Raw genomic sequence first — 17,310 nt, 5'->3', positions numbered from 1 at the left:
CAAATATTAATATAAATTTGATGCTATTATTATTTTTTTGTCATGATGACAGGTGAGGCTCTGCCTCACCTGCCTCCCCTGACCGCACGTCACTGAACAGAGATATCCCAATTTTGATTTTGAATACTGATGGCTGAAAAACAAATTAATGTCACTCATAGACTTCACAATGCATTGACAGGGCCAATAGATAGGGGGCCTGCATCGTTGGCAAAGCGGGAAAAAAAACGTGCAGTTAGCGTTTATTTTATGTAAACGTGTCGAAGTACAATGCTAGTCTGTCAGTCAATGTGGCGGCCGCCTTATGTAAACAGAACTTTAATGTTGAAATTCTTGTGAATAAATGCTTATATCCCTGAATTATTTATAGATATGGATGTAAAACAGTCTTGATTCTTGGTTAAAAGCAAAAAAAAAAAAAAAAAAAACGTGCAGTTAGCATTTATTTTATGTAGGGCTGTCAAAATGATTGCGGTAATAATTTTTTAAATTACGTTAAAATATTTGACGCAATTAACGCACATGGCCTGCTCAAACAGAATAAAATGAAAGCAATGTCCAGTCCACTAATTACTTGTGTTTTTGTCTCCGTCTGCTGGCGCTTTGGTGTGATTTTATGGGTTTAACCACAATGAGCATTGTGTAATTATTGACATCAACGATGGCGAGCTACTAGTTTATTTTTTGATTGAAAATTTTACAAATTTTATTAAAACGAAAACATTAAGAGGGGTTTTAATATAAAATTTCTATAGCTTTTATGAACTACAAGTCTTTCTATCCATGGACCGCTTTAACAGAATGTTAATGTTAATGCCATCTTGTTGATTTATTGTTATAATAAACCAATACAGTACTTATGTACTGTATGTTGAATGTATATATCCATCCTGTGTCTTATCTTTCCATTCCAACAATAATTTGATAATAGATGGTTTGAATTGCGATTAATTACGATTAATTGATTTTTAAGCTGTGATTAACTCGATTAAAAATTTTAAACGTTTGACAGCCCTAATTTTATGTATATTATATTGTGAACTACGATGCTAGTCAGTAAGCAAATTAGCGGCCGCCATATGTAAACAAAGAGATTTTTCCGTTGAAAGTTCTTAAAAAATAATAAATTCTTTATAGATATGGACGTAAAACAGTCTCGATTCTTGGTAAATAGCACAAAAACAAAAAAACAAAAAAAACATGCAATTAGCATTTATTTTACATAAGTATGTCGAAGTACGATGCTAGTCTGTTAGTCAATGTGGCGGTCGCCTTATGTAAATAGAGCTTTTCTGGTGGAATTGTTTCGTAAATAAATGCTTAAATGCCTGAATTCTTTATCGATATGGATGTAAAAGAGTCTCGATTCCTGGTTAAAAGCAAAATAAATAAATAAAAAATGTCCAGTTAGCATTAATTATACGTAAATATGTCGAAGAACGATGCTAGTCTGTTAGTGAATATAGCTAGCAGCCGCCAGGTGTAAACAGAGCTTTTCTGGTGAAAATTCTTGTGAATAAATGCTTAAATCCCCGAATTCTTTAAAGATATGGATGTAAAACAGTCTCGATTCTTGGTTAAAAGGAAAAAAATATGCAGTTAGCATTTATTTTACATAAATATGCTGAAGAATGATGCTAGTCTGTTAGTGAATATAGCTAGCAATCGTTTGAGATAAACAAAGCTTCTCTGGTGAAAATTCTTGTGAATAAATGCTTGAATCCCCAAATTCTTTATACATATGGAAGTAAAACAGTTTCGATTCTTGGTTAAAAGCAAAAAAAAAAAAAAAAACCAAAAATGTTCAGTTAGCATTTATTTTATGTAAATATGTTGAAGAATGATGCTAGTCTGTTAGTGAATATAGCTAGCAGCCGCCTGATGTAAACAGAGCTTTCCTGGTGAAAATTCTTCTGAATAAATGCCTAAATCCCCGAATTCTACATAGATATGGACGTAAAACAGTCTTGATTCTTTGTTAAAAGCAAAAAAACGTGCAGGTAGCATTTATTTTACATAAATATTGCAAACTTGCCAATGCCATAGCGGCTAATTTCTCCCATTGATTTTCTTTCACAATGTTTCAAAATGCATGCATGGTACGAAAACTATAATATTTACCTTGCATCCGCGAACAAATCGCTCCTGAGACGATCCTTCCTGTTCGTATGCTGTACAACTTTTGTTCTTTTTCAACCTAAATCCAGCGCTAGATTGCTGCGTGCATGCGTCCGTGTGTTTGAGAATAACTCCTCTTGATGCTGAGTAGGAGTGGGAATCTCTTGGAACCTCACGATACGATTTGCGATACAAAGCTCACGATAACGATAATCTGACGAAATGGTGATACAACGATTATCGATACATTGGTCAGGAAATCATTCTACAAAACAAATAACAAACAGAAAAACAAGTGTCTGCTGTAAATTGGAATGAGTTTATCGCTAGTAGACGTCCAATCCATTTGAACTGAGAGGGTGGCAGCGAATGAACCTTCGTTCATTCGCTGCCAGCCCTCCCACTTCAAACGGATTGAACGTCTATGGCCTGTAGTGGCAGCCAATGCCAGGCAATGAGGTCATTTTGGGCCATTTAAGGTCATTTACCTGTTGATTTTCAGTTACTTCCTGTTGATTTGGGGGTATTTTATGGGTCACTTCCTGTTGATTTTGAGTTACAGAACAGGAAGTGACCTGGGAATGGGAATGACCACCCTAATGTTGGGTGTGGGCAAGCCCCCTACTTGAAGGCGTGGTGCAGTGTCTGAGGGACGTGACCCGTCAATATCATTATGAAGTCTACAGTATGCCCTTAGATTGGATCATTGAGCTGAAATTTCATTGAATAAACTTTTATTATAGTATAGACTTTGAGTGATTGACCTTCACAGTTTGAATTTAATGGATGACCTTTTTCTGAGTATATGAATGATCAATAGAGAATGATTACACATATCGGCTAGTTTGGTGGAACAATTGAAGATACTGCGTAGCCATTAGTCAGGCAAATGTCAAAGTACGACAGACAAGTTTTGAACGCACATCGGATGCTGACTTCACTGCCTCGTTCTGTGTCCGCACGCAGGTTTCCTCAGCACCGGCGATCAATCGGCCAAGGGGAACTACGGCCTCCTGGACCAGATTCAGGCGCTTCGCTGGCTCAACGAGAACATCGGTCACTTTGGCGGAGACCCTGAGAGGATTACTATCTTTGGATCGGGAGCCGGGGCGTCCTGCGTCAACCTCCTCATCCTCTCGCACCACTCGGAGGGTAAATTGATAAAAATGCGGAAATAGAAAACGGTCGCTCTTGAGTTGAGTTGGGCGCCAAATGCATTGGATTTACTACAGTGACACAACAAAATCTGTTACAAGTTTCTACTATACTTTCTGTGCGAGAATGCTCAATGCACTCTGTTTTGCAGTTTTTCCCAACCTTTACTGTGCATGGGCACATTAGAAAACACAAACCGCACGTCCCCAGTAAAAATGTGTCAAGTTTAATGTATTATAAAGCTTTCAAATGATACTGATTTGTTGTACCATTATTGTTCTGCCTATCACTATTAATAACTGGCCTAGAAAGATAAATAATACAGAAGCAGAGTTTATATTATTCCTATGCAAATGAGCAGGTTCATCCTAGGCTCCGATGCTGAACCATGGAATCATAGGCTGTGTGAACAAACACAAGTCACTCTATTTAAAATGAATACGTTAATCAGGAAGTAGAGTCCAAGCTCCAAGTGCTTTATTCAGCTGCACTGTCATATCAAAATATGAACGTGAAACTAAAGAAAACAAGAACACGTACAGAAATCCGAATGAACGACAGCTTCCACTTTTAACATGTTGCATATAAAGCCAATGGCGTATCGCAAGCAACACGTCACTTTTACTCATTAATATTCATGACATTAGCAACTGTTGCTAGGGAGGGGTCAAGCTCGTGTTTTTCCCTCATGCTAGATGCATGTAAATAGTGTACGAACGAGATGTTTACCGAGCTAAACCTAGCAATTCTGTCCGAAAATGATATCCCTGGCGCCAAATTCACTGGTAAAGATGTGGAAGAACATACAAATGTTCAGTTAAAGAGATGGCTTGAGTGTTGAGGGCTGAAAAAGTGCCGAGCTGATCGAAAGTTAGCTTTTTTATCAAAACCTTGTGCGCATTGCCTTACGCCACTGACAGTGACACTCTCCTGTTTCAACAATCTATCCTTTACCACCATATGCCCTGTCTTTCTTATATATTATATCCTCTGGTTGTCTTGCGTCTCTGACTGTTCTTGGGGGCAAATTACATTGCTATTTTTGTGTAGCCATCGCAAATACTAATATAAAAAATTCAAATGTTTACAGAAAGAAGAACAGGTACTTTGTGAACATGAAAACAGTAACAGAACCTCAATAGGTGAATAGGTATAATTGCATGAAAATATATTCCTTTTCAGTAGTAAATCATTTTGACTGCAACGCTGCCACACAGTGGTTGGGAATCACTGGACTGTACGACTCGTTTTCCGTGTTGATTCCTCTGAGAGCTCCGCTTCGGTTGCAGAGCAATGCTAACATGTATTGTCTATTTTTACTGATCCCTTTCCCTACCCCACCCCAACCCAACCCAACCCAAATGTGTTCTTCATTGCCATCACGTCACATCGCTGCCATCGTCCGCATCTCCATCATCAGCATGAGCTCCTTTCGATGCTAAGTGTCTGTTATCCCACAGTTGCAGGTAAGGAGTCCGCCTGCCATCATAATCCTTTACAGTGTGGTGAATCCGCGGATGGAGAAGGAATGATGGCTAAAAGTAGTCGCGGTTAAATCGGTGTCATTGTGACTGCCAAGTGTGGGGAGGCAACTGTTTTTAAGAAAAGCTCTCATCTCCTATAGTTCTCTCTCAGCTTACGGTAATTGATTTCTTAGGGAAAAGGGGCCTCTGCAGCTGGGCTTAATAATTTAGCGGCCGGTACTCAGACGCGGCGAGGCGGCAAGACGAAAAAGAGAATGCGAGCGATGCAGGCGGCCCCCCTAACGAGCCACTTGGGCAGTCAGAGCGACAGAACGGGAGCGGCGGAACGAGGAGGAGAAAGACCACCGCGGTTTGACACGTCTTTCCAAATCCCCTCGTTAGCATCCCTTACATGATGCTGCGTGCGAGGCTCCATCTGCCAAATTTGGAGAGGGTTTAAAATAAACGCGACGAGACGGCTGATTCTGCTCAGTATGTTAGTGAAGTCGTTAACATTTACCGTCTCCTTTCTCTCCAGGTCTCTTCCACAGGGCAATTGCCCAAAGTGGAACCGCCATCTCCAGCTGGTCCGTCAACTACCAGCCCCTCAAATACACCAAGATCCTGGCTCGCAAGGTGGGCTGCACCTACAGCGAGACCGCCGATCTGGTGGACTGCCTGAGGCGCAAGAACTTCAGGGAGCTGGTGGACCAGGACATCCAGCCGGCTCGCTACCACATCGCGTTTGGACCCGTCGTGGACGGTGACGTGGTGCCCGACGATCCCGAGATCCTCATGCAGCAGGTAGTGGCTTCGATTGGACCGGATGTCGTGTCCGGTACTGATAATTTCCTTCTGGCGGCCTCCAGGGGGAGTTCCTTAACTACGACATGCTAATTGGTGTCAATCAAGGAGAGGGGATGAAATTTGTCGACGATAGTGAGGACAACGAAGGCATCTCAGCCGCAGCGTTTGACTACACCATCTCCAACTTTGTCGACAACCTCTACGGGTACCCCGAGGGTAAGAAAAAAATAAAAAAACAATAAAACCTCATGCCAGCATTGTGCGGAGAAAAGATGAGCAAAGAGACAAAATACAGCCACTAAAGTGGGGCTGGTATACAAAGAAGACAGCCTGTCAGGAGGATTATCTTCCAGCGTCTTTGCTTCTGACTGCCAACGCGGTGGGCCTGCGCCAAACAAACAAACCCATTTGGATCATTCAGTTTCACTGCCTGTCACGCTTTTAGAGACCTTTTCTACCTTTTGGCCTTGAAATCTTTCATCCCGTCAGTCAATGTATCACCGCTAAATTTGTTCTCTCTCCATCTGGTGACTTTTCCGATGAATGAAATCTCTTTTTTTTTTTTTTTTTTTCCCCTGTCCCCCAGGTAAAGACATCCTAAGGGAGACCATCAAGTTCATGTACACGGATTGGGCGGATAGGGACAACGGCGACATGCGGCGCAAGACCTTGCTCGCTCTGTTTACAGACCACCAGTGGGTGGCGCCGGCGGTGGCCACCGCCAAACTCCACGCCGAGTTCCAGTCGCCTGTTTACTTTTATACCTTCTACCACCACTGCCAGACGGAGACGCGGCCCGAGTGGGCCGACGCGGCCCACGGAGATGAGATACCCTATGTTTTCGGGGTGCCCATGATCGGTGCCACGGACTTGTTCCCGTGCAACTTCTCCAAAAACGACGTGATGCTCAGCGCCGTTGTCATGACCTACTGGACCAACTTTGCCAAGACTGGGTAAGCATTGTCGGTTCTCTGATGTAGATTGTTCGGTGTCAAATCTACCTTAGTTTTTGTAAATTCACAAACCGGTAGTAGTGGTTTCAGTCAAGATTGTTTCTGCGTTAGGGATCCCAACTTGCCAGTCCCCCAGGACACCAAATTCATTCACACCAAACCCAACCGATTTGAAGAAGTTATCTGGACCAAGTTCAACTCCAAGGACAAGCAGTACCTCCACATCGGCTTGAAACCTCGCGTCAGAGACAACTACAGGGCCAACAAGGTGGCCTTCTGGTTGGAGTTGGTTCCCCATCTCCATAATATCCACGACGAGTTCTTTTCCACCACCACTCGTTCACCCCCCGGTCCGGGCCCCGGCACCCCCAGGACCAGAACTACGGGCTCCCGCACCACCCATCGCCCTTACCCCACCTTTTCTTACGACCCCGAGCCCGACGGTTCGGAGCGTCCGCCTCGCGTTCTTTTCCCGGGCGACACGCGCGACTACTCCACGGAGCTGAGCGTGACCGTCGCCGTGGGGGCGTCCCTGCTGTTCCTCAACATCCTGGCCTTCGCCGCCCTCTACTACAAGCGCGACAAGAGGCACGAGATGCGACGTCACCGTCTCTCTCCCCAGCGGGGCGGCCCCGCCAACGACCTGGCTCACAGTCAGGAGGAGGAGATCATGTCCCTGCAAATGAAGCATTCCGAGCACGACGCTCATCACGATATGGAACCGCTGCGGCCCCACGACATCCTGCGGCCCGCCTGCCCGCCAGACTACACGCTGGCGCTGCGCCGGGCCCCGGACGACGTGCCTCTGATGACGCCCAACACCATCACCATGATCCCCAGCACCATCACGAGCATGCAGCCCCTTCATGCCTTTAACACCTTTCCCACCACGGGCCACAACAACACTCTGCCCCACCCCCACTCCACCACTCGAGTATAGTAGTGGCTGAGCCGTCACCAAAGCACCGCTAGCCCGACTGGCTGTGCTTCTAACCACCGTCCAAGAGGAGCCTCTGGATGTGTGGTGTAGTGACTCTGTCCACCACCTCCGTATTGTGCTGCCGAGCACATTCGCGCGCGTGTGAGTAGAAACTGAGCTGTACGTTCGGGAGAAACGACTATTTTCAACAAAATGTCGGGATGTTTTTCCGAGCAGCCACTTGCCATTTACTGAAGGGACCTCTCGCCTTTTTAGTATGACGGTGCCACCTTGTTTCATTCCCTGATGTGTCATTCTCTTTTCTACATCCCTGCTTTCCCAGCAGGGCCGAGAAGCAAAAGTGGTATTGGCCATGGGGCAAAATGGAATTTGCCATGTGGCAAAATGGATTTCGCCAAGTGGCAAAATGGATTTTGCCATGTGGAATTTTTTTGCCAAGTGACAAAATGGATTTTTCCATGTGGCATTTTTTCCCGATGTGTCAAAATGGATTTTGCCATGTGGCATTTTTTTGCCATGTGGCAAACTTTTTTGGCCAAAAATGCCACATGGCAAAAATAATGCCACATGGCAAAGAAAAAAGCAGTACCTCCTCATCGCACCACGGTGTGGCACTTTTTTTTGTTTGCCATGTGTCAAAAATGCTACATGGTAAAAAATACCACATGGCAACATCCATTTTGCCACATGGCAAAAAAAAAAAAAAAAGCCACATGGCAAAGACAAAATGCCATTTTTTGCAATGTAGCAAACTTTTTTGGCCACGTGTCAAAAATGCCACATGGCAAAAAAGAAAATGCCACATGGCAAAGAATAAAGCAGTACCTCCACATCAGACCACGGTGTGGCAAACTTTTTTTGCCATGTGGCATTTTTGCCACATGGCAACATCCATTTTGCCACCTGGCAAAAAAAAAAGCCACATGGCAAAGAAAAAAAATGCCATTTTTGCCATGTAGCAAACTTTTTTGGCCACGTGTCAAAAATGCCACATGGCAAAAAAGAAAATGCCACATGGCAAAGAATAAAGCAGTACCTCCACATCAGACCACGGTGTGGCAAACTTTTTTTGCCATGTGGCAAAAAAGGCCACATGGCAAAAAAAAAAAAAGCCACATGGCAAAGAAAAAATGCCATTTCTTGCCATGTGTCAAACTTTTTTGGCCATGTGTCAAAAAATGTCACGTGGCAAAAAAAATGCAACATGGCAAAACCCATTTTGCCACATGGGAAATAACACTATTGGTTCTCGCTGTTTCTTCGCTTTCCCCCGACTCCTTTTCCAGCGTTGATCAAGGCAGGTGTTAAAATTAAAAAAAAAAAAAATCTATGTTAAACGTTCATTCAACCAGCATTCTCGGTGCCAAGTTAGTGTTTGCGATCCCACAAAGGGCAAAAATGCTCAAGCAAAAGGGAGTATTTATTGTCCACTAACAAATGTGTTCTCATGACAAAGTGCCAAACTGGCCCTTGATTGTGCTTTTGTTTTTATTCACTGCTCGTCTCGTTTGTTTAGTTGTTTTTTTTTTTTTCATGTGTAACTGCATTTTGTTTTGTTGAAGATATAGATATAGAGAGTATAATTATATAAAAATACTATATAGTTGTATATGTGTACAAAGGAGAAAGTCTATAATTGGGTATTTTACAGTAGGGGGATCTATGCATGAATTCTTTTCAAAGGAGGCTCACGGGGAGGGGAGGGGAGGGGAGGGGGGCATTGTTTCCACACATTTTCCCAAGACGGACAAAAGTGCATCCGTTCAGGAAAACGCAAAAGAAAACATCTGTGAACCTGGTCTTCATCGCGCTCATCTTCCACGTGGATATTCAGACAACCTCCCGGTCTTCACAAGATACCAAAGCTGTGCTTGTGACTCATTTTTCGATCCGTCGTTTGTTTCAAGTGGACTCGGCCCAAAGAATGCCTGTCACATTTCCCACTTGTTTTCATGACGATTCGGCTCTTTTATTTCTGTCCTCGCGTTCAAGAATCAAGTTCAATGCCGACACTGAGCACATACGGGAACGACGGGACAGGTGGGATGCAGGGTACTTGAGATCTTTAAAGCGGCAAAAATCCCGACGGTGCCCGTTTCTTTCGTTGTGGCCGCTCGTGCGCTCGCTTTTAGTCTGTTCGTTTGATTTCTTTCTCGTGTTACGGTCCACGAATGCGAGCAAAGGTGGCAGAGTCCACCGACTCATTGAGCCCTTGGTCTTTGCAAGTGGTGAGACACGTGCACAAAACTCAAAACTGAGAAGATGATGAGCGGGTAAAGAGACTTTGGAGAAAGCCTTAAATTAAAATGAGGACGTTTCAAGGCATGGCCAGCTTTGTATCTTCTATGTTTGTCGAGATGAAACCTTTGCTATTCTGTCCTCTGGAGGATATCCGTTCCATGCTTTTGTATCCTTGTTAGGTCAATGAGAGGGGCATGAGGCCAATGCGTTGGAAGCAGATTACCGTAACCACTGCACTTCTTGTCTATTTTATAAACTGCCACTGGAAGATGATATGCTGCGTGCAAGGACAACTGAAGGAAGACACACACAATACCGCAAAAGAATAAAGTGTACATTTTGAAGTGTAAACATAAAACTGATAAAATATTTGTAAATATTCAGTTTCCTGATAGTTTGAGGTTTTTTTTTTTGGGAAGTGATGGGGAAAAAATGCTCAAATTTTGTGACGACCGACGACAACAGGTGCATTTTGCAAGAAAGGGAAGCTGTCTTGTCCTGATTTCACAAATGTAGCATGGAGTCACTGTAGCAAAAATTCATCAAGTAAAGTTCTGTGCTAGCAGTAATATATATGTAACAAGTCTGCATGGAGCTGCGCAGCACGATGCAATCCGTCCCGAACTGGACGAGGGGAACGGATCACGCCGTGCGGCCGGGCTTACATATACAGTGGTACCTCTACTTACGAACTTAACGAAGGAATTTGCCCCCCGCCCGCCAAGCTGCGGAAACATTGCCAGCTGAACGAAATGCTGTTCCGCTGGCACTGCTCCCGCAAGCCAACCGGTGGGGGCCAAACTTCCGCACGTTCACTCCCATGTTCACCCTCTGTACTGACTCCATGTTCCAAAAGTTTGAAGAAGGCTCACCGAAAACAGGTTGACCATTTATTCGTTGACACTGGTCAAAAACAAGGCAAAAACAGGAGGGACCCTACTGGATCCAGGGTCGGCAAACAAGGCTACAGAGAAATGTTCCCGAGCAGATACCGTGTCATCTAAATGTTCAGTTCTTTTTGAAAGCTGCGGTGGAGTGGGCCGGGCCGAAGGCGTGGCTGGGTGTTGTCTTGGGATCATTCCTCTGTAGCAGGTCAGGTTCGTGCGTCATCCTTGGTGGCTGGGACGTGGTTGCCACGGCGACCGACGCAGGTCTTCACGTCCAAGGCGCCCGCGCTATCAATTTTTTATCCTGGTTGGGCAGCCGATACTACTTGTTTTAGGACTGAGCGCCCTGCTCTTTGTCCTGGAGTGCCCGGGAGAACTAATTGCAAGAGTTGGTGCGTCAATCTTGCACGTGACACGTTGGGCTTCTGTTATATGATGGCGTTGTGTATCTTTTATACCCTCTATTCTGCTTTTCATTAAACTATAGTCTAAGTGCTATTTATTTTATATTAGGTGTGTTAGAGTAATACAAACAGTCCTACAGTAAATATGAGAAATGATACTATTCCCTGATTGATTATATTACGTGTGTTAGAGTAATGCAAACAGTTATGTTGTGTGCAAGAAAGGTAACTATTCCCTTCATTATTGGTTTCGTAACTTGAAAATTCGGATGGCTAAGGACCCCTCCTTTAGCTGCCACCCAACATCCTATGCACCTGACCTTCTTGGCCCCTCTCACAAGTGGTGAGCACATGGGAAGGACTCTGCATCGGTCCGTCGTGGTGAAGAGGGAGCTGAGCCGAAAGCCTAAGCTTTCTATTTACATTCCTACCCTCACCTATGGGCTGTGGGTCGTGATCGAGGACACAAGCGGCCAAAATGAGTTTCCTCCGTTGACTGTCCGGGCTCTCCCTTAGAGATAAGGTGAGAAGTTCGGTCATCCGGGAGTGGCTCGAAGTAAAGCCGCTGCTCCTCCGCATCGAGAGGAGCCAAATGAGGTGGCTTGGACGTCGTATAAAGATGTCTCCGGGGCTCCTCCTTGGTGAGGTATTCCGAGCACGCCCCACGGGGAGGAAGCCACGGGGCCGACCTAGGACACGCCGCGGAAACTGTCTGCCGGCTGGCCTGGGAACGCCTTGGGATCCCCCAAGAAAAGCTGGCTGAAGTGGCTGGGGAAAGAGAAGTCTTGGCTTCCCTTCTGAAGCTGCTGCCCCCGCGTTCCGACCTGGGATAAGCCAAAGAAAATGGATGGAACTTGAAAACTCTGTAAGTAGAAACGTGTTTTTCATGTATATGCCCCAATGTGTTCCAAACCCCCAAAATTCAAACATACATCTTATAAAGTGCAAAAAAAAAAAAAATGCATCATATCATGTAACAAATACATGTTACAATTAGATTATTGCAAAATAAACATACAATCAGAGCTGTGCATAATGTAAAAAGTTAATCCACTCATGTAAAGCTGTCTGAATACAAGGGGCGAATAAACAGGACGTTGGGATACACGCTTACACATACAGTAGAGGTCCCTCTTAGCCAATTCTGTATGCAGAGACGTTCGTAAGTAGAGGTACGTACCACCGTACATAGTGAGTCCTTGAGTGCGAACAATATCCGTTCCTACGTATTCGTGCGAGTAACACCACTCAATAAGAGGTGAATGGGCACAGCCTTTGGTTCACAGTGAATTAGTTCTTCACATGTGTACATGAAGCCACTAATGTGGGTCTAATCTGAGGGCTTTGATACCAAGATGCCTCGCATACACACACACATGAAAAAGGTCTTAGTTATTATCAAGGCCTCCAAACCTGTTTTCTTTATGATAGAGGAGGTGTAGTTGCATTTTTTTTAAACTAAGCAAGGTCGTTGGTTTGAAGTCAATTGTAATTAGTACATGAAAGCAGACCCGTCACCATCCCCGAAAGGCTTGTGCCCCTTTACTCAAAGCACAGAAGTGTTAGTCCACGACATTTTTAGGGGTAAAAAGTCCCAAAAAAAGCAAATCCTAGCTTTACAACCCACTGTTGATGCTTGACAAGTTGAATTTTTGTGTAGAATGCTCACCATTGTTTTTGCAGCTGATCAAGAAACGCAAACCTGCCTGGGAAGTGAAGTTTAATGTGCTGTGTGACTGTAAGCTCATTCCAAATAAAGCATTAGAGTAGCAATTATTATGCCCCCATGCGTTTCATATGCCCCCCTTAAGACTAACGTCTGGTGACGGGCCTGCATGAAAGCACACAATAGCAAAGAAACACATGTACACACGGCCTTCATGCTGGGGTTCCCATGCAAAGTTGCACCTGTTGTCTTTTTATTTATTTTTTTTTCATTATTATTATTGTTTGGGAGGGTCTTTTCTTACCAAAAACACAAGATTTGAGATGAAGAAAATGTTCATGAGTGGCATTATGGAGAAAAAGGTGCTAAAAAAAAAAAATAGAAACTATAATTGATCTTTCTGTTTTCTTTAGAAATTATCAACTGTATGCTGTGATACTGATCTGGGAAACATTAAAGACATTCATAGCCAGAGTGTGCACCTCGTGTCTTTGTTGAAGCTGCTATTCAATAATATACAGTGCTGGGCAAAAGTATTGGCACCCCTGCATTTCTGTCAACTAATGCTCAAAGGATTGCAATTACAAATTCTTTGGAAGTAATATCTTAGTAAGACACAAAAGAAAATGGGGGAAAAAATTAAATCATGATCATTTTTACAAAACTCCAAACATGGGCCGGAAAAAAGTATTGGCACCCTTTGAAAAATCATGTGATGCTTCTCTAATTTGTGAAATGAACAGCACCTGTTACTTACCTGTGGCACATAACAGGTGGTGACAATAAATCACACCTGCAGCCAGTTAAAATGGATTAACGTTCACTCAACCTCTCTCCTGTGTCCTTGTGTGTACCACATTGAGCATGGAGAAAAAAGGAGACCAAAGAACTGTCTGAGGACTTGAGAAGCAAAATTATGAGGAAGCATGGGCAATCTCAAGGCTACAAGTCCATCTCCAAAGACCTTAATGTTCCTGTGTCTACCGTGCGCAGTGTCATTAATAAGTGTAAAGCCCATGATACTATGGCTAACCTCCCTAGATGCGTACGGAAAAGAAAAATTGATGAGAGATTTCAACGAAAGATTGTGCGGAAGGTGGATAAAAAAAAAAAACCCTCGATTAACATCCAAACAAGTTCAAGCTGTCCTGCAGTCCGAGAGTACAAGAGTGTCAACCCGTAGTATCCGACAGCATCTGAATGAAAAGGGACTCTATCTACTCAACAGTGTCACTCCAAAACACCAAAATAACATGTGAAATAATATAATAATGTGTTAATTTCACACATAAGTCGCTCCGGAGTATAAGTCGCACCCCAAGTTAAACTATGGGGGGGGGAAAAAACCCTGCGACTTATAGTCCGAAAAATACGGTAATAATGGTAGGGTCAAGTTTATCTTTACAGATGGGAAGACGCTCGAAATTACCTCCAGAAATGAAGTCATTATATCATCAAATAAGGTTGCTTAAAAGTTGGTGCTGATTATTTGACAATCCTGAAGTGTTGGTAGTGTTAAGTCCCTACCGTCCCTATGCAAACCTACGCCCTTGAATTAAAGATTCATAATGTGTATCGATCTACTTCGTACATATGGAAAATAAAAGCTACTCTGCTAAGCAAAAATCCATTATTTGCCAGTGTAAGCAACTTCAGCGTTTTGGAATATAGTTCATGTTAACTTGTCCGGGTGAAAACGTCAGCCATAGTTTGCCACGCGACCCAATTTTATTTTGTCAATTTCCTGTTTTACTCTTCTACTTCCGAGTCACAGCTTCATCCAGGAACGCCTGTCCTAAAATGCTGCTCTGCTAAGTGACGAGGAAAAAGCGAACATATCCTCGAATTATCCACCGGAGGTAAGAATTACGGCGACGTGGCTTTGCTTTAACTTCAAATTGATTGTCGAGAAGCAGAAAGCACTTTTTTGTGTGTGCATATTGTCAGTGCTTTAATCCGCTTCCAGCCGGCGGTGTGTTGCGGTAGAGACGTCAAATGCAAACGTTCAGTCAATATTTGTCCCGATGCAGTATTTGGTGGAAATATGACCGAGATCCGCAATCCCGGGATGTCGTCGGCCACGCTCGGCCAATCCTCCGACAGCGGTCACTGCGCCGTCGACATAGACCCGGTGGAGTACACTCTCCGGAAGCGGCTGCCCCGCAAACTCCCCAAGAGGCGAAACGACGTGTACGTCAATATGAAAACGGACTTCAGGGCTCAGCTCGCACGCTGCCAGAAGCTTTTGGACGGCGGCGGGCACCGAGAGATCTGCGTGCACGGCTTGGGCTTGGCCATCAACCGGGCTATCAACATCGCGCTGCAGCTCCAGGCCAGCAGCCAGGGGGCGCTGCAGCTGGCCGCCAACACCTCCACGGTGGAGCTGGTGGACGACCTGGAGCCCGAGGACCCCGACGAGGCCGCGGAGCCCATGACGCGCACTCGCAACAACTCGGCTATCCACATCAAGGTTTTTTACCCCGATCCCTAATAAACAAGTGCGATAAGAAGCCTCCTTCCGTCCAAAGTCATTTTTTTTTTGCCTTGATCTTCACGTCTCCCTTATGTTTTTACGGGGCCCCTAAGGAGACATGGAAGAAGTTAAAAAAAAAAAGACGGAGGGGAAAAAATAAAAAGTGGCCCGGAAGCACAAGCAGTATACCAGCATAACCTGAATGTACACTTTTTGCTGGGGACAGCACATTAATAAGACCAAACAGATTGGGTGAATGGGGGTCAGGGCAACATTTCTCACCAATATCAACCTAATTCATTGATAGGCTAAATGATTAACGTAAAATCTGTATTGAATTATACTACTTATACTAACTTTCACACTACAATTTTTTTAACATCTAATCTTAATCTGATCAATATTCTTAAATCTAGTCAGGGCCGGCCCAGGCCATTTGGGGGCCCTAAGCAAAATAATCCAAATGGGCCCATATTTTTGGCCCACTATTTCATCACAGTGTACTGTGAAACCCATATATGCATATCCAACCCATACGTCCATATTTTGTATATAAATCAGATTTTGTTGCACTGAATACTTCAAACTTCTCACCCCAAATGATTGTCAGTACCTACAGTAGATAGCGCCAAACCTTTTTCTAAAAGAGGAAAGAAAAGTTAAAGAAGAACTTTTATTTTTTTTAAGCTTGTAATCGAGTATCAAAACTCACAAAAGTCAAAGCAAACTGTAGTAAACAAAATAGAATATAAATTTACAATTGCCAGATTGGAGGCCCCCTAGTGGTCAGGGGCCCTAAGCAGCTGCATAGTCTGCGTATAGGCTGGGCCGGCCCTGAATCTGTGTTAAAGTGTTAAAGGCTAGATAACAGATTAATGAGTCAGATTCTACAATTTACTTTAAATACTACTATTCTTGTTAAGCCCATACATCTAAAAGTTGGTCATTTTTCACCTAAATCAAGGAAAAAAAGCTTTCAAATAATGTTTTGAACAATATCCATTCTTGAATTAAAACCATTTCTGACAAGTTTAAGAATACAAACTTTTTGCTTAAAAAAAGTCTTGAACTTTTTTTCAGCTAGTTTATTTCAAGAAATTTGAGTAAAATTTACTTTAAAGCACTGGCAGGTAATTTCACTTATTAGTAGATTTACACTGAAAACAAGGAATTAGTTCCCCCACACCCACAGTTTTAAGGAGGTGGGGTTTTCTAAATTACTTATATAACTGAAGTCATTATATAATGCAAATAAAGTTGCTTAAAAATTGGTGGGGACAATTTGAGCATCCTGAAAAGTTGCTAGTGTTATATATGTTCCTACTGTCCCTATGAAAACCTACGCCCTGGAAAGAAGATAATAAAAAAACAAACAAACAAAAAAAAAACTTTTTTTTTGTTTTTTGTTTTACATTGAAGCCACAAAAAAAAAGTGGTTAAAAACCCACATAATTCCACTGTTTTAAATATGCGTTGTGCGGCTCAATTTCCAGGTAAACAATGGCAACAATGGAGCGTGTTCACTCAATTGAGTTTTACTTTGAAATGGGCCTAAAATATGATGACATAAGATCAATTCTTGATATTAAGCACAGTTTCCAAATAAGCGGAAGACATTTGAAGTGAGTCTTAAATGCAACCGGACATTTTTATCTGAAAACATTCTGTTATTTGGCGGTCCTTGTTGACTTCATTAGAAACCAATTGCTATACTGAATGCAGAGAACATGGGCTCCGTGTAAGAAAAGAGGACATTTGTCTGGTTATTATCTTCCGAGATTTTTTTTGCTTCAATATTAACTTTTTTTTTCTTCAATGTAAAAAAAAAATTTTTTTTTTGCCTCGGTGTGAATTTTTTTCTTTGTTGCTTTGAAAAAAATTGCTTCGACCGCTATTTTTTTTTTTACTTCTGTGTTTAAAATTTTTTTTAATTTTTTTTTATTTTACAGAAAATAAATCATCCCTGTCCTTTTATTGGCACTTGAAAAAATATATATATATCGTCAACTTTTTTTTTTTTTCCCCCCCGTTTTTCTTCTTCTTCCATGCCACCTTAGGGGCTCCGTATGTTTTTGATGTTTCGGTGTCCCTCGTTTTCCTCAAGATTCCCCAACATTTGTGAATAGAAAGTTTGTCTCTGAACTGGCAATAAAATGACCTGTAAAACATACATCTATACGTGAGTTTTATTTCACATTAGGTG

The 17,310-nt window shown here is 43.0% G+C and overlaps 2 protein-coding genes across 3 annotated transcripts in view; both read left to right on the top strand.

Moving 5' to 3' along the window:
- The window catches only part of nlgn2a (neuroligin 2a), a 74,382-nt gene extending 60,218 nt beyond the window's left edge, over nucleotides 1-14,164 (top strand). For both annotated transcript variants that reach the window (XM_057854186.1, XM_057854185.1), the window contains 5 exons: nucleotides 3,085-3,270; nucleotides 5,275-5,540; nucleotides 5,606-5,759; nucleotides 6,130-6,496; nucleotides 6,608-14,164. In XM_057854186.1, coding sequence (XP_057710169.1) covers nucleotides 3,085-3,270; nucleotides 5,275-5,540; nucleotides 5,606-5,759; nucleotides 6,130-6,496; nucleotides 6,608-7,436 — 1,802 coding nt within the window. In that variant the 3' untranslated portion in view covers nucleotides 7,437-14,164. The remainder of the gene's footprint in view (nucleotides 1-3,084; nucleotides 3,271-5,274; nucleotides 5,541-5,605; nucleotides 5,760-6,129; nucleotides 6,497-6,607) is intronic.
- A 184-nt stretch (nucleotides 14,165-14,348) lies between these two features.
- Nucleotides 14,349-17,277, top strand: pop7 (POP7 homolog, ribonuclease P/MRP subunit). Its single transcript, XM_057854187.1, has 2 exons — nucleotides 14,349-14,493; nucleotides 14,665-17,277. Exon 2 carries the CDS (start codon nucleotides 14,679-14,681, stop codon nucleotides 15,123-15,125), a length of 447 nt encoding a protein of 148 aa, XP_057710170.1. The 5' UTR covers nucleotides 14,349-14,493; nucleotides 14,665-14,678; the 3' UTR covers nucleotides 15,126-17,277.
- Nucleotides 17,278-17,310: the final 33 nt, after the last annotated feature.

This window comes from Corythoichthys intestinalis, chromosome 13 (genome assembly GCF_030265065.1).
Source record: "Corythoichthys intestinalis isolate RoL2023-P3 chromosome 13, ASM3026506v1, whole genome shotgun sequence".
Classification (NCBI taxonomy): domain Eukaryota; kingdom Metazoa; phylum Chordata; class Actinopteri; order Syngnathiformes; family Syngnathidae; genus Corythoichthys; species Corythoichthys intestinalis.
This window is presented reverse-complemented; position numbering and strand designations above follow the sequence as displayed.